At 32.7% G+C, this 21,544-nt stretch overlaps 1 protein-coding gene and 1 pseudogene across 1 annotated transcript in view; both read left to right on the top strand.

Annotated features, from left to right (window-relative positions):
* Positions 1 to 21,544, top strand: part of ADAM10 (ADAM metallopeptidase domain 10) — a 110,567-nt gene that overhangs the window by 81,164 nt on the left and 7,859 nt on the right. The window contains exons 9-14 of the mRNA XM_039865472.1: positions 1,593 to 1,756; positions 6,629 to 6,812; positions 11,410 to 11,560; positions 12,373 to 12,556; positions 13,855 to 13,963; positions 14,435 to 14,655. Coding sequence (XP_039721406.1) covers positions 1,593 to 1,756; positions 6,629 to 6,812; positions 11,410 to 11,560; positions 12,373 to 12,556; positions 13,855 to 13,963; positions 14,435 to 14,655 — 1,013 coding nt within the window. The remainder of the gene's footprint in view (positions 1 to 1,592; positions 1,757 to 6,628; positions 6,813 to 11,409; positions 11,561 to 12,372; positions 12,557 to 13,854; positions 13,964 to 14,434; positions 14,656 to 21,544) is intronic.
* On the top strand, positions 147 to 298 carry LOC120604715 (uncharacterized; annotated as a pseudogene).

The following is a 21,544-nucleotide window of genomic DNA, read 5'->3' on the forward strand; positions in this document are numbered from 1 at the left end:
TTATTTTACTAGGTATTAAATACTGTAGCATTCTAGCTTTCTCCTAAGACATTTCTAATAAGTTGAAATGTCTGTATCTTAGTAGAAGTTTAATATTGTTGGAATTCATTTTCTTCTTAAGAGAGAGGAGTTATACTACTACTCCAGTCTATGGCCATGGTACCCTGAACAAGCCTGATCCTGTCAGATCTTGGAAGCAAAGCAGGGTCGGGCCTGTCTGATCTTGGAAGCTAAGCAGGGTTGGGCCTGGTTAGTACTTGGATGGGAGACCACCTAGGAAGACCAGGTGCTATAGGCGTAAAAAATAAAAAAATAAGGGATTGTCTGTAAGCTGACAAGGTCCTTGCAATCTGTGAGTTCAACCAAAGGTTGGGTATTAAGCTCTAAAGTTCAGGAACTATTAATAAACAGGTGAACTACAAAATAACATGTATAATATAAGTAAAAATATGGGTTTTCTTTTAAAATTTTAAAATATTCTGAAGACATTGGAAAATCATAATTCAATTTTTTTACCTTATTCTGAAAAAAGTTTCAAACCTCCCAAAAAGTTGCAAGAGTAGCAGTGAACTTCTGATAGGTTATCAGTTAACATTTTGCCACATTTGCTCTCTCCTTCACACTCTCTCCTTCCTTCCCTCCTCCTTTTTTTTTCCCCATTCGACATTCTTTTTCTGAGATATAATTGTCAAATAAAATTGTAAGTTATTTAAAGTGTGCATCATAATGATTCGATATTTGTATGCATTGTGAAAGGATTCCTCCCATCGAGTTAATTAACACATCTATCACCTCACTTATTTACCTTTTTCTTTTTTCTTTTCTTCTTTCCACTCCCTCCCTCCCCTCCCCTCCCTTCCTTTTCCCTTCCCTTCCCTTCCCTCCTTCCTTTTTCGTGAAAATGTTTAAGTTTACTCTCTCAGCAAATTTCATTTATACAATACAGTGTTATCAACTATAGTCACTATGCTGTACATGAGATCCTCAGACCTTATTCATCTTATAACTGAAAGTTTGTGCCGTGACCAACTTCTCCCTATTTCCTTCACACCCCCACCACTAATTCTTTTCTTTTTAAAAAATATGTTGTATGTTGCCTCTTAGAATAATGCATCACATTCTCCTATGCATCACTGTGTTTATTTGTAGAAGTGACTTTCTTAGAATCTACTTGAAAATCTTTCATTTAACTTATGTGATTATAAACTTAAATATGTTTTCTTTTTGAAAGATGAAAAGTATAGGCTTTGACTCAGTGTAAATACTGATAAATTCAAATTTAATAGAAACTTAAATATTTGTTTTGCTTAATTAATGGGAGCAAAAATTTGGGGACATTTTGATTACGAAGAGGAACATTTTATAAGGGCTTTGTACTCAATCCTGGGAGTTTCTTTATGTGTACCATTAAAACTTTTACTTGAAATGTCTTGCGAATCTTGGACCAAAGAAACTTGAGTATTTGATATATATGGGTAACAATTGTATTTTGAACTCAAAACATAAAATTTTTAAATTTAATATAGCATGTATGAGAAAGTTATTTTGGGGGGGAATAGTTGCTAATTTAGCCATCTTTTCTTCTGAATTAGGAAGCTCTGGAGGAATATGTGAAAAAAGTAAGCTCTATTCAGATGGTAAGAAGAAGTCCTTAAACACTGGAATTATTACTGTGCAGAACTATGGGTCTCATGTACCCCCCAAAGTCTCTCACATCACTTTTGCTCATGAGGTTGGACATAACTTTGGATCTCCAGTAAGTATTGCTTAATTATTAGGTTTTAAAAAAATTAACCTTCCTTTTGAGTGATTTTTTGTTTGTTTATAATGAAAACAAATTCATATGAATGTTTAGTTTTTATGTCAGAACAATGATGTACTTGACCATATTGAAAGAGAGGAAAATAGAATATTTGTGATTAAAATAAGAAAAGTAAGCATAACTATGCCAGAATTCTATGAAGGCAAGGAATTTTGTCTGTTCCATTTACTTCTATATTGCCTGGCCCTAGAAGAGAGCCAGGTACATGATTCGTTAAAATATTTGTTGAATGAGAATCACTTTTCATTGTTTAAAGCATATGCTGAAATGTTAGCAAATTGTGGAGTGATTTTTTTGCTTGGTTTCTGTTAAAGCGTTATTGGGGTTAAATGGATTCATCTTTCTCTACTGTGGAATGAGATTGATATTTTAAAATCTTTCAGGACAAAGACATTTTAACACACACAAAAGTGGAGAAAAATAATACAATAAACTCTCATATATGTCTAACGTCCAGAACAGGGGTCAGCAAACTTCTTCTCTGGGCCTGCTAGTAAATATTCTAGGCTTTGGGGGTAACATTTGGTCTCTGTTGCATATTTTTCTTTGTTGTTTTATAATCCTTTAAACATGGAAAATAACATTCTTAGCTTAGGCTGTATTTAAGCAAGATGTGGGCTGCAGTTTCCCGACCTCTGATTTGGATTCAATGATTATCAAGATTTTGCACATCTCCTTTCTGTATTGATTCCTTTTTCTTTGTGAGATATTAGAAGCAAATTCATTCATCCTTACATATTTTACTATGTATGTCAAAAAAAAAAATAGACATTTTCTTAAATAACCACATTGTAGTTATGATACCTAACAAAATTAACAATTCTTTGGTGTCATTTAATAGCCAGTCCATTATATTGATTTTCAAGTGACCTAAAGATTAATACACACAGAAATGCGAAATACTGAAAGATACTCTTTGTAATTTTAGTAGGTTTTATTAAAATAACAAGTTTGGGAAAATTTCATTTGAAAACAATATGTAAATTCATTTTTCTTGTATCACTTGTAAAAATGGAAATTTTTATGAGTTTAGAAAAATATATACTAATAGTTTAAAATTCTCAAATGTGCTTCTCTAATTAGCCCCCAGTTTGTAAAATATAAGTGCCATCCCATTAATCAGAAATTGATAGATTATTATCAGTACTCTTATTTAGAGAAAGTATGTAAAATGTTTTTAATCTCTCTACCTCTTGACCACTTTTGGGATCTGTTCTTAAAAGAGTAATGGAAATTTTAGAGATGAGCAGAGGACTGTGGTTCATGGTTAATTTGTATTTTTGATGGCAGTGAAATGTCCTCTCTTCTCTCCCTGTTCCCTTAGTTCCAGCCCTTACCATGCGAATTATAGTACCCTTCTAACTATTCTTCTGTCCTTTAGTCCAGGGCCTCTCAAATCTTAATGTGCATATAAATTACTAAGGAATTTAAAATACAGATTTCGGTTTAGTGAGTCTTTGGTGAGGATGAGTTTCCATATTTCTAAGAAACTCCCAGGTATTGCTGTTGCTGCTGGTCTGTGGACTACACAGTAGGGAGTAGGGAATCTAGTCTATTCCATTTTCACTTACTGTCTAATCTGTTTGGTACCCATTTGCCAGACAAGTGTTTTTAGTACAGTAATGTTAGATTACTTACTGTTTAATGGATAAATTGGTTCATATTCTTTGTCTCCCTCGCTATCTTTTCCTATCATACCAGACTACTTTTAATGATTCTTCTGTGCTTAATCACAACCCATTCCTTTGTGCTTGTTGTTCACACTACCATTCATATACAAAGTAGATACTTAGTAAATATTTATTAAATAGTTTAATAGTTAGATCGGCTAGAATCATAAACTACTGAGCTTGTCCTTGACATCTTTACCTGAAGCCTGTCTTTATCTCTCCTACTATATATATATAAAATGTCAATGGTAACGTTCTCTCTCTGAGTGGTTCATATTATCCCTTACATTTATATATCCCATCCCAAATATTTATTGCTTTTTTGGGGAAGTTATAACTATAAATTAGACAAATTTCTCTCTCAGTATGAAAATTCTAATATGTGCCCATTCTTACTAGATCATTCTTGATCTAGATTTGGTTCTGACCATGCTGATCATGTCACTTCTGTTTACAGCTTACTTGTAATACTGCTAATGCATGATACTGCTAATACAATTTCTTTATCTTAGCATTTAGAGTTTTCCATAATTTGGATCCATGTATATTTCCAATGTTATCTCTCCTCTCCTGTCAAATTAAGTAATTTTATAGTCCTTTAAAACTTTCTGTCAGGAAGCCATTTCCTTCCCATTTCTGCCAATTGAAATCTTGATCCATGCTGTTATGTAATGTAAATTGATATGACCCTTTTGTCAGGTAGTTTGGCAATGTGTAACAAGACGCTTAAAATGACTGACTTTTTAATTCAGTAACTCTACATCTGGGAATCCAGCTAAAATATATATGTAGACTCTATCAAAGATTTGTGTGCATTTCAACAATAAAAATTAAAAAGGTTATCCATTGCCATTTTATTTATAATAGCAAAAAATTTTAAACAGCCTAAGTGGTCCCACACTAGGAAAGTATCATGGAATGCTCTGCAGTCATTTAAAAATCAAGTTTTTCAGTGCTCATTCTATACAGTTAAACTGAAAGAAACCATTTATAAAACTGTACACATGGTATATTCCAAATTTTGTTTTAAACTATGATACGACTAGATGCAAGTCAGATAGGACATGAGCCAAAATGTTAATAGTAATTATTGTGGTTGGTGGAATATGATTGAATGTTTCTTTATCCATTTTTTATTTTCCAAATTTTCTAGAATATAAATTAAACAAAATAAAACTAAAAAGCTTTTCTGTTTTTTTAAACTAAGATTATAGTTTCTTTGTGAAACCAGTCTCTTTATTTGAACTCTCATTGCACTTTTGGGGAGTAGAGTCAAGATGCCCTTTATATTCTATTTTATATTTTGTTTATTTGTATGCTTGTTTATTCCCTTTTTTGAGGATGACAAATAGCTGGCATACTTGTTTATAATCTGTTCCTCCTTCCATGACTATTAATGATCCATTACAATATCCTCTGGGATAGTAAAATAATTAGTGATTAGTGATATCTGTAATGGATTCATGGGGCAGGAAGTCATACTTAGGCAGGGATATCAAAATTTGCTATCTCTTTTGAATAGGATGTAAGCCCTTTCATGGATAGGGACAGTACTTAACTCATCTTTATATTTTCATACTATATTTCAGTTCCTCCTTGTATAATATTGGACACACACTCATTTATTGAATTGAAAGATGGTAAGATATTCTGTGATGATATCAAGAGTTATACAGTATTGGGATTTTTTTCTATCTCTTTCTAAAATTTAAATGCTGAGAATAATTCTAGTGCCATACATATCAGAAACCAAATTGAATTCCATAGAATGAAAACATGAAGCAAGATAATATTGGTGAATAGTAAAGATGTGTTAAATGTTGAATGTATGTTCAGGAGAAAGGCAAGAGGTATCAGGAAGAATAGAGGTAATAGTAGAGAATATATTTTTAATAGTCGTGTCAGATTAGGGAGTAGAAAATGAAAGTGACTTAGATGGGCTCTGAGAAGAAACAGAATGCCTTTTGGTATTTTCTTTCTGAAGGATAAGATTGTCTGGTATTCAAAGCAGTAGTTAAATAGAACTGTTACTCTAGGACCCATTGTTTTTCACCCTTTCTGACGTGTTCTGAATTGTTGTTTGAGGAGCATTGAGCTTCCTTTGTTTTGTTTTTAAATGCATATACCACAGGGGGTAGGGAGACTTGCTATGATCTGGTAGTGTTCTCTTTCCTGATTTCAGTGCTGGTCACATATGTTTATTGACTTTGAGAAAATTCATGGAGCTGTGATTTGGTACTTTTCTGTGTGTATCTTATACTTCAGCAGTATTTACCAACACCATAAACTCTTTCTGTGATATATATATCAATATCTATCTATCTATCTATATCTATATCTATATCTATATCTATATCTATATCTATATCTATATCTATAGATAGATAGATAGATATAGATTTCTATATCTATATCTGTGATATCTATATCTATCTATCTATATCTATATCTATCTATATCGATATCTATCTATCTATATTGATATCTATCTATATATATCGATATAGATAGATAGATAGATATAGATATATATATCTTCAGTTTTATTCTGCAAAGCAGTATTTTGATTTTACCTCTTGGCTTTTCTTCATTTTCATTTAAAAATTGATCATTGTGTTTCTGTCCCTACTCAGCATTACTTCTCTTTCTTATGTAATAGTTAATAAGTCATCTCTCTTAGATGCCAATCCTGTATGTACTTAGCCCCATACCATTCTCTTTTGTTTCTTGTCGTTTTCCACCTCTGTCTTCTCAGAACTTCCATAACATGTAATTTAGCATGTATTTTAAAGAATATTTAGTAGTTTTTAAGTAGTTTATGTTTCCGTTACTAGTTTTAAAAGTAAGTGAACTTATTTTTAAGAGACTTTTATGGTAGTTTGTCCTCCATTCTACCCGCTAATTACAAAGCTATAAGTTTTGCTTAGAACTTCACTGATTTTTCCTTCCCTTCTAAGACAGTGACCCTTAAAAGAGTAATTGTTTTCCTTCTTAGTCTAAAACAATTATAAGGTCTTTTCTAAAGGAGTGTCTACAAGCTTCCATTGTTCTTCTGATGAGAAAATTATATTTAATCAGATGACCTGAAAACCTTATTTTACTTCCTGTTTATGTAACTCTATATTCTGTTTGACAGCATGATTCTGGAACAGAGTGCACTCCAGGAGAATCTAAGAATTTAGGACAAAAAGAAAATGGCAATTACATCATGTATGCAAGAGCAACATCTGGGGACAAACTTAACAACAATAAATTCTCTCTCTGTAGTATAAGAAATATAAGCCAAGTTCTTGAGAAGAAGAGAAACAACTGCTTTGTTGGTATGTATATTTTCCCAACATTTTATTATGAATATTTTCAAACTTGAAAGAATTATATAATGAACACTTATGTACCCACCACTTACATTTTATGATTAACACTTTGCTATATTTGCTTTATCACCTATTTATCAGTCTATCCATCCCTCAGTCCATATTTTTGGTTGCAGTTTGAAGTGGATTACATCAGTATACTTCACCCCTAAATACTTCAGCCTACATATCATTAGAGTTCAGTGTTGTTTGCGTAAATCTTAAGTCCACTGTTTGAATGAGCTTTGATAAATACATTTACCTGTATAACCTATCAAGATATAGAATATTTCTATCATCCCAGAAAGTTCTTTCATTTCCCTTCCCAAACAATCTGTACTCCTGGCACATGCACAGACAGGCAACCACTATTCTGATTTATTTCACCATAGATAAATTTTGCTCATTTTACTTCATATACATGGACTCATATGGTTTGTTCCCTTTTATGGAAGGCTGCTTTCACTCAGCATAATCTTTTGAGATTTTCAATTAATATTTTGTTCCATATTTTGTTCCATTGCTGAGTAGTATTGCATTGCATGACTATATCAGTTTGCTTGGTCATCCATTCTCGTACTGATGAATGCCTAAGCTTTTCAGGTCTGAATTAATATGAATAAAGCTGGTATAAAATTCTTTTTTTTCTTATTGTGGTAAAATATATATAATGTAAAATTTGTATATAAGCTAATTTTAAGTGTACGATTCCACGGCATTAAGTACATTCACAGTTTTGTGCAACCATCACCACTATCCATTTCCAGACCATTTTTTATCACTCCAAATAGAAATTCTATAACCATTAAGCAATAACTTTTCTTCCTTTCTCTCCCCAGATCCTGATAACCTCTAATCTATTTTCTGTCTCTATGAATTTGCCTATAATAGGTACCTCATATAATTAGGATCATAAAATATTTGTCCTTGTGTGATGTTGGCTTATTTCACTTAGCATAATATTTTCCATATTCATCCAAGTTGTGGCATGTATCAGATTGTCATACTTTTTTATGGCTGAATAATATTCCATTGTATGGATATAACACATTTTGTTTATCCATTCATCTGTTATGCCACTCTTGTGGCATTTAATGTTCTAACTATTCTACTTTGTATTATGATATTTTGGGTTCTTCTTCTATTTCATGAGATTCTAAGTTACTTGAGGGTAAAAATCGAGTCTGCTCACCCTACTCAAAGATGGGTGTAAACATATGATAGCAAAGGAGAAAGAATTGAGGAAGAGGTCCAGATAAGCATGGCCTTTTGTTTTATTTTTAGCTGGATTTTAAAAATAATTAAGGTATAATTGACATAACATTATGGTCTATTGTTTTTAACTGTAATTTTTTGTAGAGGTAGTTTAGATTTACATATAGATTTACATGCAGTTATAAGAAATAATAGTTTCCATGCACCCTTCACTCAATGGTAACATCTTGCAAAACTATATAGTAGAATATCACAACCAGGATATTGACATTGATGCAATCCACAGATCTTATTCAGATTACTCCAATTTTTCTTGTTCTTATTTCTGTGTGTGTTTAGTTCTATACAGTTTTATCACATATGTAGATTTATGTCTCCATCACCACAGTCAAGATACAGAACAGTTTTATCACCACAAGGAACCCTCAGTGTTGCCCTTTTATAACCAAACCCACCTTCTTCCTGCTGTACTCTCACCTTCCCTAGTAAACCATTCTCCCTTTCTAAAATTTTGTTACTTTAGAAATGTTATGTAATTGGAATCATACAATATATGTAATCTTTTGGGATTGGCTTTTTTCACTCAGCATAATTCCTTGGAAGTTCATTCAAATTGTTGCTTGTATCAATAGTTGTTCCTTTTTATTGCTGAGTAATATTCCATGGTATGTATGTACCACAGTTTATTTAACCATTCACCTATTAAAGGACATCTGGGCTATTTTCCATTTTTGGCTATTATGAATAAAGCAGTTAGAAAAATTGATGTGTAGGGTTTTTCCATGTTTTTTTTTTATGTGAACCTAAGTTTTACTTCAATGTGATAAATGCCCTCAAATTTAATTGATGGATCATATAGTAATTATTTATTTTTATTTAAGTGAAACTGCCAAACTGTTTTCTAGAGTGGTTGTACTATTTTACATTCCCACCAACATTGTATAAGTGATCTGATTTCTCTGAATTCTTGCTAGCTTTTGGTATTTTTGATATTTTTTATTTTATCTATTCTGATAGGTATATTGTGATATCTCATTGTGGTTTTAATTTATATTTTTCTGATGACTAATGATGTTGAACATCTTTTCATGTGCTTATTTGGTGAGGTGTCCATGTTTTTTGGCCATTTCTAACTGGATTTTTTTTTTCTGTTGAGTACTGAGAGTTCTTTATATAGTCCACATATTAGTCATTTGTCAGGTACTGGTCTGCAATATTTTCTCCCAGTTTGCAGTTTGTCTTTTTATCCTCTTCCCAGAGTCCTTTCCAGAAGCTGAATTTTAATGAGTCCAAATGATCAATCTTACTTTTATTGATTGGCTTTCTCTTTAATGCCACATTTTTTTTTTTTTCTTTTTAAAGGGTAGATTAAAATTACATTGATGTCATTTTTGTTATTATTATTAGTGGTAGTTTTTCTAGAGCTTATTGTGGAAGTGCTACATATATTCTTCATTTGTATACTGGGTTTTCACAACTTTCTGGTTGAAGTTGACTTTAAAAAGTGAGTATATTATGGGAAGGAAATTTAGTTTTAAAATTATAATGAAATATTTACCTATTATAATTTTTGCATTTAAACAGGACCTTTTCTATGTGTTTGAGCTGTTAGCAATTAGCTGATTTAAAGTAATATTTCTATGAGATGTAAATTAATTTGTAGTAAATATTGCATCAAAGGTTTTCTGATTTTATCATTTTCCTTTTCTCTTTAATTACATCACATAGATTATAAAATGATTATTGCTAGACTTAAAAAAATCATTATTATTTTCTATGTGTATGTGTATGCATCTAGTTTTAGGGAACAAAAGAAATCGTATAAAATGAAAGAAGGATGGAGCTTCATTTGCTTCTAAAGTTTCCTTTAATATTTGATGTAGTTAAAGATAAGAAAGAACTTTCTAAATATAAAGCTAGTGATTTAAGTATCCCTTGTGTTGAGTTCCTGTGTTTGAGATGTGTTCCCTTCCACTTATTCACTTCTCAATTTGAAGCCTGTACTAAACTGTTTTCCACTTTGATTTAGTGTAGAAAGAAAAGAGTATGAGAATTTAGACCTAGGAGACCTGTGTTTTGCCTATACTGTGGCATATGGTTTCCAGCAAGTCACAAACTCTCTGTAAATTAGTTTTCTTTTCTATAAAATGAAGATATTTGATTCTTATCATTTCCCCGCAGATGCTGAAGTTCTGTGATTTTATGATCTTACTAAGAGTAGTGTTCCTGTTCTAATTTTAAACCCCATTGATGAAATTGAAGAACTTAAAAGAGAGCCTAAATTTTTTTCTTAAATTTTTTATTTTTCAGTCTAACCTTAGTGAACCAAGATTTGACTCAACACTGATAGACTCTGTAAGAATACAAAAAAAATGTAAATAATACATGGTTCTCTTAAGGAGCTTGGTCTAGCTGAGGAGCAAAACTAATGTACATTAAAAAAAAATTACTTATTGACCAGGATACAATCAGCCAAATAGAATGTGGGAAATTCCAAAGGACAAAAATGATCTGATTTCTTTAACAAATAAATTGTATAAAAATAAGAGAGGAGGCAATCTGTTATATATTAAAAGAACTTAAGACACCTGTCAACAAAAGCAGCCATGGAGAGAGGGTTTTGGGGAACATTTTGTGGAACTTGGGTCAAATAAACCCATTGTAAAAAGGCCATTGAGATAAAACTGAACATGGATTGGCTATTAGATGCTATTAATCATATGGTTGATTTTGTTAGATGTAATAATAGTTACATTTAAAAAAGAAGAGACATTATCTCTTAGATTTATCCTGGATTATTTACAAGAACAAATGAATATGTTAGGTGGAGTTGTTTACAGTATATTGTTGATAGTTGTTAAAGCTAAGTGATTGGTACATGGTAGTTCATTGTACTTACTCTTTTACTACTCCTTGTACATTTGAAATTTTTCATCTAAAAAAAGGTTTAATTTTTTTCTGATTGATGAAGCATTTAGTTTGTGTTTGTGTAATATAAACAGTGCAGTCATTGTTCAGTAAAGCTCAGAGTGGCATGACCTAAATAGAATGTTACTACTTCTAGAAGGGACCTTAGAAGGACCATCAGGGCAAATTGCCTCACTATACAGATGAAGATACTGAGACCCAGCACAAGGGAAGCAAATTGCCCAGGCCATATTGCTAGTTAGTGGCTTGATTGAGCGTTAGGATTAGGTCTCTTAATTTCCAGATTCCTACTTTGTTCTGCTTTCTTATTTATCAAAGTTTTCCTATCTCCCTTTGTTATGAGGCTCTAAAAAGTTTGTGAATTTTAAATCAAATTAATATGTGCATACAGTGTTTACTTTGTCTTATTTATTTTCCTCAGAATCTGGCCAACCTATTTGTGGAAATGGAATGGTAGAGCAAGGTGAAGAATGTGATTGTGGCTATAGTGACCAGTGTAAAGATGAGTGCTGCTATGATGCGAATCAGCCAGAGGGGAAAAAATGCAAGCTGAAACCCGGAAAACAGTGCAGGTACCTGCTAATTCCAGTCATGTTAATGTTTCTATTATGTCACCTGAAGGCAGTTATGATAAATTTAAAACAGATTAAGAGATGCATATGATTTTGAAACTTTGTCTTTATTTGTTATTTTGCTTTATTTGCTTTATTTTTATCCAGAAGATATTTTTATTTCTACTCCATAGCATTGGTTAGTGCACTATTGTTGGCAGGTTGAACCACTTGTAATTTGAGTGGTGGGTGTTAAAAAAGGACATGTAAAAGATGCTCAATAAAATACATATTATTTAGCTCTTAACTTTAAAGATATGACTATGGTTTATATTTTTAGAATCTTAATTTTAAATATTCAGGTAATAAGCATTCCATACACTCCTGTAACTTAGTGTCATATAATTGTTTTACTTGTCAAATTACTTCAGTAGTATAGTGATAGAATATTGTTTATGCAGTACTTTTTAAGTGGCTGGTCTGTGTATCCTAGTTTGATTTTAGCATATAAATGTAAGAAAAATTGACTAAAGTATGATGTAACTATGAAAAACACTGATAACTTGCTTAATACTAAATATATTTTCTATTATAGTCTTTCATTAAAGGCAAATAGAATAAGGATGCCTTGCTTATTAAAACAAGACAATGACTTTTCTGCGCTTATTAGAATGTTGAAACTTAATAGCCTCTTATTCAAATATTTGAAATTGTATACCAGAAACATCCTTACCATTTAAAAGATGAGGTTTATGATTTAAAAATTAAGACCATATCTATGTATATAGGAAATATCCTAGTGATTTTCTTTAATCATTTAATGTTTCTTCTAGTCCAAGTCAAGGTCCCTGTTGTACAGCACAGTGTGCATTCAAGTCAAAAACTGAAAAGTGTCGGGATGATTCAGACTGTGCAAAGGAAGGAATATGTAATGGCATTACAGCTCTCTGCCCAGCATCTGACCCTAAACCAAATTTTACAGACTGTAATAGACATACACAAGTGTGCATTAATGGAGTAAGCATTTGATTTATATGTTTTTTTTTCTTATCCCTTCCCCTTTTTCACCCATTCTCCCAACCCCGCTTCCATCTGGCAACCATCAAAATGTTCTCTGTGTCCATAAGTTTGTTTCTGTTTTATTTGTTCATTTATTTTGCTTTTTAGATTGCACATATAAGTGAAATCATATGGCATTTGTCTCTCTGACTTATTTCACGTAGCATAATACCCCCTAGTTTCATCCATATTGTTGCAGATGGCAAGATTTCATTCTTTATGGCTGAGTAACATTCCATTGTGTGTTTTACCACTTCTTCTTTATCTATTCATCTGTTGAGGGACACTTAGATTGCTTCCATATCTTGCTATTGTAAATAATGCTGCAATGCATATATGGATGCATATGTCTTTTCAAATTACTGTTTTGTGTTTCTTTGGATAAATACCCAGAAGTAGAATTGCTGGGTCCTTTGTTGTCTCTTGTTATAGTCTTTCTTTTTTAAAGTCTATTTTGTCTGGTATAAGTACTGCTAACCCAGCTGTTTTTCTTTTTCCATTTCCATTTTCATGAATATCCTTTTCCATCCCTTTAGTTTCAGTCTATGTGTGTCTTTTTTGTTTTTTAGTATATAGTTTTTAATTTAGTTTTGTAAAACCTGCTTTTTCAAACTAATTGTTGACACTTAAAGCTGCATAGTTAAAGTAATCTCAGTTAGTGCACTGTGATTGGCAGATTGAACTACCATATAATATTCCTAACTATTTCCCCACAAAGACATGAAAGTATTATATGGTTGGTGGTATTCAATTAGTTGCCTACTTGCCTTTCGGCTTTCCACTGCATGTGTTTGATATTCTTTAGAGAAAAATAGTTACATAACTGATCATGTGACTTTGTACTGCTTTTAAGTTTTATAAATGAGTATCTTTTTTAATAGCCTAAATAAAAAATTTTTTGCTAACCTAAATAAAAGAATGTGAAGCTTTTAAAGCTTTCTTAGCTAAATAATCATTTTCCTCTATAGTTCTTCTTGTAAAAGAACTAACATAAAGTTAATGTTCATCTACTCTCTGTTTCTGTTTTTGCTTTAAGGTTTTTTTAAAGTTGCCATTTCTTTAAAAGATTTACTATCTTATTTGCACTTACTCTTTTTCAAATGTATTTATTTGATGCATTGCTGATACTAATCTATACTTTTTCCAACTTGTATTTGTACTTAATTATTTTAACATTGAAGGCTTTTATCTGTATATTACTGTGAACAATAGGTTTGACTATATATAGATTAAATAATTGGTCTTTTTTTTTTCAGCAATGTGCAGGTTCTATCTGTGAAAAATATGGCTTGGAGGAGTGTACTTGTGCCAGTTCTGATGGCAAAGATGATAAGGAATTATGCCATGTCTGCTGTATGAAAAAGAGTAAGGCTTTTAAAATATAAGAATATAAAATCTGTTTCAAAAACCTTACTTTCTCTTAAATTTTGAGTGTTAAACTTTGATACACTGTTTGGACAGATAATTTCCAGCTAAACTGATCCCCTTGAGAAAAATTTTAAATGTAGCATAGCATTGTGTTTCTACTATTATGGTCCCTACAGTGTTTTTAAAATGATAAACTAGACAAAAACCTGCCAGCTATATGGCAGTAATGAATATAAACACTGTTGAAAGGTTTTAAAGCCATTGTGGGCTCTAAGTCAAGAGTTGCTGGTTGTTTATATCATAACATTTAAGGTGAATTACCAATGGTGTTATCTAGCTTAACTAATGAAAGTCTATATAATATGTTATGATAATGATTTTAGGCAGTTTCTTCCTTTCCTCCCTTTCTCCCCAACCAGCCTGCTAGGTAATCAGATTTTCAACTTATATTTGGCACTTCTTTTCCAGTGGACCTATCAACTTGTGCCAGTACAGGGTCTGTGCAGTGGAGCAAGCAATTCATGGGTCGAACCATCACACTACAACCTGGATCCCCGTGCAATGATTTTAGAGGCTACTGTGATGTTTTCATGCGTTGCAGATTAGTAGATGCTGATGGTCCTCTAGCTAGGCTTAAAAAAGCAATTTTTAGTCCAGAGCTCTATGAAAACATTGCTGAATGGATTGTGGTAAGTATAGTCTTTATTTATATTTATAAAGAAACCATATCTTAAAATGGTTTGATCATAATTTTACTTGGCCAGAGATCATCAATGTTATGAGAAAATAAACCCCTCCTTCCTTTCCTTTACTTGTCTGAAGAATGATTTTTAAAGTTCAAATATCCCTGGGTATTATTTTCTTCTAAAGTGATCAGAATCTCTACATATGTATTGTTCATACATGGATTGATAGGTGATGGGAGTCATTCTGTTTTACTCTGCTCCCTAGTTCATGTCCTGGATGGGTTACTTCCTCCTTTGGTCCATCCAATCATGGCATTTTGATGAGAGTTTTTCCTCGAGTTGTTTTGGAAAGCCCCGCTTGCTTTTTATGCTTCTCTCTTGTCTCAATATGACATTGCCAGCTGTGAGTTCTACTTTGCTGAACAGGAGAGATGAAAGAGAAATTGGTGATTCTTCTGAAGGTTTTTTCTGATGTTTCAGCATAATTTCTGGGTCTTCATCTTGTCTATGATAGGAAATGTTGAACAGGGTAAGATCAGATATAGAGCCTTTTGCAGATTTGTTAATGATTATGGATGTTCATCCAACATAAATCCAGTGAACTGTATTATTTTTAAGCCAACATTTCTCTAAGTTATACAGATGTTAAATTACCTGAAATTTTCTTAGAAGATTGCTGAGAATGACTATCTTAAGTCATTTAAATATTCATGTGTCTAAGTGATTACATTAAAATATCAGTAGGAAACTTGCAAGTGATGCATTTGAGAAGGTGCTATACCTGAACTGAATGAGTTTGCTTTGGAAATTGACTTAGAACTCAGCTCTTCCCCTTTCTCTAAATTTTTGTTACCTCTTTTGAGTGTGTTCAGAACTGAAGATGCCTCAAAAGCACATAAAAAAGTCGTCTGTGTGGGTTGTCACCCTTTTTGGTACTCTTGTAATAACATTCTACAATAAAAATTGCGGAATTATCTCCAGCATTAAAATACTGTTTATTACACATAGGAAGAATATATTTTGCATGTTAGAACACTGTTTTTTAGATATGTAATGACTATGTAGTGGGAGGATCATTTAAGTTGGATTTCAGAGACCTAGATTTTAAACCAAATGATTGGGCAATTGATTTAACTTAGGTCTTTTTAAAACATGATATGTTACTCATTTTTGTACTCCTGCACTTGGTGCTTAATAGGTGTTCAAAAAATATCTGTTAAGCTAAAGATGTCTTGTGACACTATGATGAAGTAGAAAGAGTACAGGCTTGGAAATTAAAGAGTACAGGCAAGAATTCTGATAATCAGTCTGGCATTTATCAGTCTATGACTTCAAGTAGCTTACCTTTCTTGGCCCTTTATTTTCCTGTTTTCAACTCAGATCCAATTTTCTTTTTTCTCATTATCTCTGTTAAGAGTAAGTTGAGACCTGATATACTTGTAAACTATAGAGGAAAATGTGTTCAGAAAAGAAATCTGATAATAGGGAACTCAGAGTTATATTCTTCTACTGAGTATATGTTGTGCCAGATATTTTGGATTTTGTAGGTAGGATATTACGTCATCTGAAAATAGTATTTTTTCACTTTTCTCCATTATCTCTAATTTTGACTCAATTTTATCTAGAATTTCAAAAGCTCATTTATTCCTATTAAAATATTTAATAGAAATGACATTTTTTATTTAAAATACTTTTAAAACCATTTTTCATACATTAGATTGAGGATCTGATGAAATGCTTCTTATAATGAATTAGTAATAGGAAGCCTTTTTTTGTGCCCTGGAACTGATTAGTCAGGCATTTTAGGTTTATACAAGTTTGTCTTCAGTGTAGAATGCTTTTATTTTATATCATTGTTGACATGCACATGCCATTCTTTCAAATAGCATGATCCATAATGCCTGAAGGTTCTTGCTGCATTTGTGGACATTAACCAGATCACACAGTAAGATAACAAACATCTAGTTCCTTATAAGTTATTTGTCTCATTTGCATTTTGTGCAGAGTCCACTTGCATAGTAGAGTTTATTTTGCTGCATTAATACCTCATGCTTTTGTCTTTCATCATTGTCAGTAATGTATCCTTTCCGTTAGTGATATAGGTTTATTAGGATGCTCTCGCTTAAGAAGCTGTGAAAAGGAAGGAGGGGAAGGGTTGGTTTCACTGACTTTTCTTTCCAGTGGTGCCTGGTGATTTTTTCTTTCTTTTCTGTTGTATGCTGTTGCATCTTTTCTTATCACGTAGGGTAGAGTAGGAAGAACAGTAGCAATTTTAATACTTCAGGGCATGAGTTACTGACTGGTAATAGTACCGTGAAAATGATGTGATAAAGACTTTCTTTTCTGGAGAAAAGTTGTTTTTGACAACAGTGTTTTGAACATATTTTTTCAAAAATATGTTTACTGTTTTGCTGAGTGCCTACTATGTATCTGGCAGTAGGTAATGCTAAACATACTTTGACTTTATCAAGGAGTTATTGAGTTCTTGAAATGTTTGAGAGCATTCACCAGTAAATCTGTTGAGTTCCTTTATCATTATCTCCTTTTCTCAAATGGATGTTGAGGGCATTGGTTATTCTTTTTCGGTTTCCTCCTTAGTTATTAATGTGTTCAGATTTTCTACATCTTTTGTGTTAGGTTTGACATTGTAGAAAACTCTCTTTGATCTTGATTTTTTTTCAAAATTATCATCGTACTTTCCTATCCCTTTTTAAGTAATTGCCTGTTATTTTGTGGCTATTAAAAATTTTAATTTGTTCAGATTTATAGGAGTTTGTCTTTTTTAATTTGACAAAATTTTTATTTTGACAATAACCAGCTTTATTTCTCATTTTTAAATTAATTTCTGCTCTCATAGTTTGCTGTAATTTTATGAACCTAAGTATTAAGTACCTGATATTCCTTATAAAAGAATTAGAGCAGTGTTTCCCAAGTGCTTCGCTGAACATTAGATCTGTGGGTTTAGCAGTTAAATGAATCTGGAAAACATTGCATACTATAGTCCCCTCTTAGAGATTTGGGGAAAATTGTGGGAAATCTTGCAATAAAAAATATTTTTAACTTCATTTCCACACTTTCCTGATCCTAGAAATCTTTACTCATGTAAGGCTTATTAAACTCTAACTATCCTCAGAACTACTGCTCTTGATTAAGTACAGTTCTCACTCCTGGTTGTACATGAGAATCACCTTTGGGCTTAGACCCATTAATTCAGAATCTCTCGGGGTGGGGCTTAAGTATCTGGATATTTTAAAAGTTCCTCAACTATTTCTGAGGAGCCACAATCGAGAACCAGCTATTCACCTAGAACAGAGAGTTGGTAAGCTATGGCTAATGAGCCAGATCTAGTCCAGTGCCTGTTATGTATGGCTCATAACCTAAGAATGGTTTGACATTTTAAGTAGTTGAAAAAAACAAAAGCTATTAAAATAGTATTCTTTTGAAAATTATATGAAATTCAGATTTCAGTGTCCAAAAATAATGATTTATTGGAATATGGCCACACCTGTTCAGTTACAAATTGTGTATGGCTGCTTTTACATTTTGAGTAGTTGCAACAGAGACTGTATAGCCCCACAAAACCTAAAATATTTATCTGGCCTTTTTAGGAAATGTTTACCCCAACCCTTGATCTAGAGTAGTGGATCTCAAAGTATATAGTCCCCTGACTAGCAGCATCAGTATCACTGGGGAACTTGATAGAAATGCAAAGTGTCAGGCCCCACTCTGGACCCACTGCATCAGTAGCTGATGGTGCATACTAAATTTGTGAAATGTTTTTTTTTTTTTCCTATCTCTGCAATTAATGGTTCCATTTTAAAAGACTCGCAACCGAAATTTTCTACTTTGTCATTCTAATATGTTGAAAATGGAAGATGGAAGATATGGATCTCTAAAGTCCATCATTGTCTAGTAGAATAGGTCACATAGATATCACTTATAAAACTTGAACAACAAAGATGCAGTGTTGACACAGGGCTTAGCATATAGTAAGGATTCAGTATACTATTGCTAGTTAACTTTGAGGCTATAATGTTTTCAGATTTCTCTCAGTGGAATTTTATCATGCTAGCACAGGCTGAGCTTAAGTAACTAAAAGATTAGTACCCAGTTGCTTTCCACTTGGCAGATTGGTGTGAAGGGTGGCACATGGGGTGTTGAAGGTTAGAAGAACATTTAATCAAAGACTAGATTATAGTATGTTCTGAAGGATAGAAAGAAGCTCTCTGCCCTTGCAGGATTGCATAATCAATATAACCATAAGGAACGGTGGGCTCCATGTGATCTTGTGACCAATAGGAAGTCTAGAGTGCATTTGCTGAGAGGGAGAATTGTTAAACACTGGAATATTCACTGAAAGGGTTATTTGGTTAACTTTTTATGGTGATCTTTAAAAACAGTAGATTATTTTATGTCTGAAGAGACTTGAGTACATGTCTTGCCCCTCTCCCCTCTAGGGTTTTTTTTTGGTGGGGGGAATGATACCTGTTTTATCATTTTGTTATCCTATAGGTCTTTTTTGTTTATTTAGATTATTAAAAAAAAAAACTATTAAAATTAGTACACAATAAATTAGATTGGTAAATTTTGACCTTTCATTTTGTCGTTTTTATTTCTTTTTTCTACAGTGTCTTTTTTTGGCCGTATAAATCACTGTATTGAACAACATCTGTTTCTTATGCAGAATTATTTTCTCCAACTTTGTTTAGTGCTTATTAACTTCAAGGCTTTTTTTTTTTTTAAACTTTTAGACGTCTTCTCTTTATCTGTTAAGTTTCACTTAACACTCTTGTATCTATGAAAGACAAGAGCTTGGTGCATAATTTATACTCATTAAATGTTTGTTGAATAAATGATAGTTCTCCTTTCTTTCCTACTCTTAACATGTGGACAAATTGCGATCTTTTCTTTTGGTAGTCTTTCTCCTAATTTTATAGTATATGTAAAAGAGAAATCATGATTTAGCATTTAATCTACTCTCTGATAATTCTCTTTTAAAGAAAGTGTTAAAAAATTCCTTTTACTAAAGGTGGCCGTATTTACTAACACTCTCAAATACACCATTGTTTTGTTTTGTTTTGTTTTGTTTTGTTTTGTTTTGCTCTCTTCTATCTACTGCAGTATTTCCTTTCCCCAGACACTAAACTCTGAAAAGCTACTATCGCTGTCACTAAAACACCTCAAGCTTGGGCTTTTGAGATACGTAGTTACCTGGAAAAACTTGAAGGAAGACCAGGAACACTGCTAGAAGGCTCTGGGTGCCACATTTTAGTAAATATCTGTTGATCTCAACTGAGACTAGGTCCTATTGACCTTTGTTTTCTGCAAAGTTATAACTGTTATTAAATCCAGCTTTTCTTTCTCCAGTCTGCTTCTCTTACTGCCATATTACTTGTGTCTCTTTTTAAGACTGTTTAGATACTGAAAAACTAGCATTAGAGGTATCAAAATCACAAATTTTTTTATGCCCTGTCTCTGTTGTAAGAGCTTTGTCATATTTGTATGTGTGGGCAATCTAGAAATAATAAATGAACTGTTAGAAGTGTTTCAAAAAGTCAGTATTTGGAATAATGACTCATCTGTAATAAATAGTTCAACAAATATTTTTTTCATGGGTTAGGTACTGAGTTTGTAGGATATAAATTCAAGGAGCTTGCAGTCAGGTTTGACACATAGAAACATGGTTTCAGTTTTGTCTGGTGTTTTCATAGAAAATAGAACCTGTTCGGGGAAGGTCCCTTTAAGGAGGTGATGCCAAAGCTAAGATCTTAAGGATGAGTAGAAGTAGAAGGAACAGGTTGATGTTTTATGAAGAAGGAATACCTGATAAAGTCACAGAAATTTGAATTTTTTAATTAAGAAAAATTCTGCTTTTTTCCTTTTGAAAAGTGTGGTTATCTGTTTTTTGTTTGTTTTTTTAATGACAAAGTAATATATTGAAAAGTATGCCTTCTTTTTCCTCTAGAGCCCAGTCTTCTTCAGATGAGTTTCTCGTATTCTTCAAAAACTATTTATACTATTACAAGAATATATATTTAAAAAAATAAGTGGAATCATATATATACACTTTGCTGTACTTTATTGTGTGGCCAAGTTTAATTTTTTCTCTCTTCCACTTAATCGTCTATCTTGGAGATCTTTGGTGGGAAGATTTTGAAGAAGGGTTTTTCATGGAGGAGTGACATAGTCAATTCCAGGTGGAAGATGGTTTTGAGCAGGGAAGATTGTAAGGAAAGAAATGTGTTAGAGAATATAATGAATATTAGGAATAGAAGTGCATCTCCCATAACAAAACTAGCCCATAAGCCTGAAAGTAGTAGGAAGACCCTTTACCCTTTGTGCCTTTGGATTGGATCACATTAGAGGTGATACTGCCTCCCCAGAGGGTATTTGGAAAAGTATAGTAGTTGTCATAGTAACTGAGAGGCTCTGCTAGCATTCGATGGATGAGGGCTAGGGATGCTAAACTTCCTTCATTGCTCAAAATGGCCCCATACCACAGTGCCAGCGTGTCTGCACTGACTATGAAGCACTGATCTGCATCCTAATAATTGGTGTGCTTGTTGAAAATGTAGTTGCTTGAGCCCTCCACCAACCAAAAAACTGAATTGGAATTTGTAGAGTTGTGGTCGGAGAATCTGTTTTAATAGGCATACCAGATTATTCTTAGAATTGAGAACCATTCCTTTACCATGCGAATGCTGATTATTTGATCAATTCTTCCCAGTGATATGACTCCTCTTTCTACAGCCAGTCAGATACTCTCAGCTTCTCCCAAAACTCTCGGGCAAGTAATAGGGAGAGAGAACTGAAGAGCTAGTGTTGATTGATATCCATTTAGATATAGTCTCCCAAACTAATATGCTGTATGTGGGTATAGGACAGGGGTTGA

This window comes from Pteropus medius, unplaced genomic scaffold, assembly GCF_902729225.1.
Source record: "Pteropus medius unplaced genomic scaffold, Ma_sr-lr_union100, whole genome shotgun sequence".
Lineage (NCBI taxonomy): Eukaryota > Metazoa > Chordata > Mammalia > Chiroptera > Pteropodidae > Pteropus > Pteropus medius.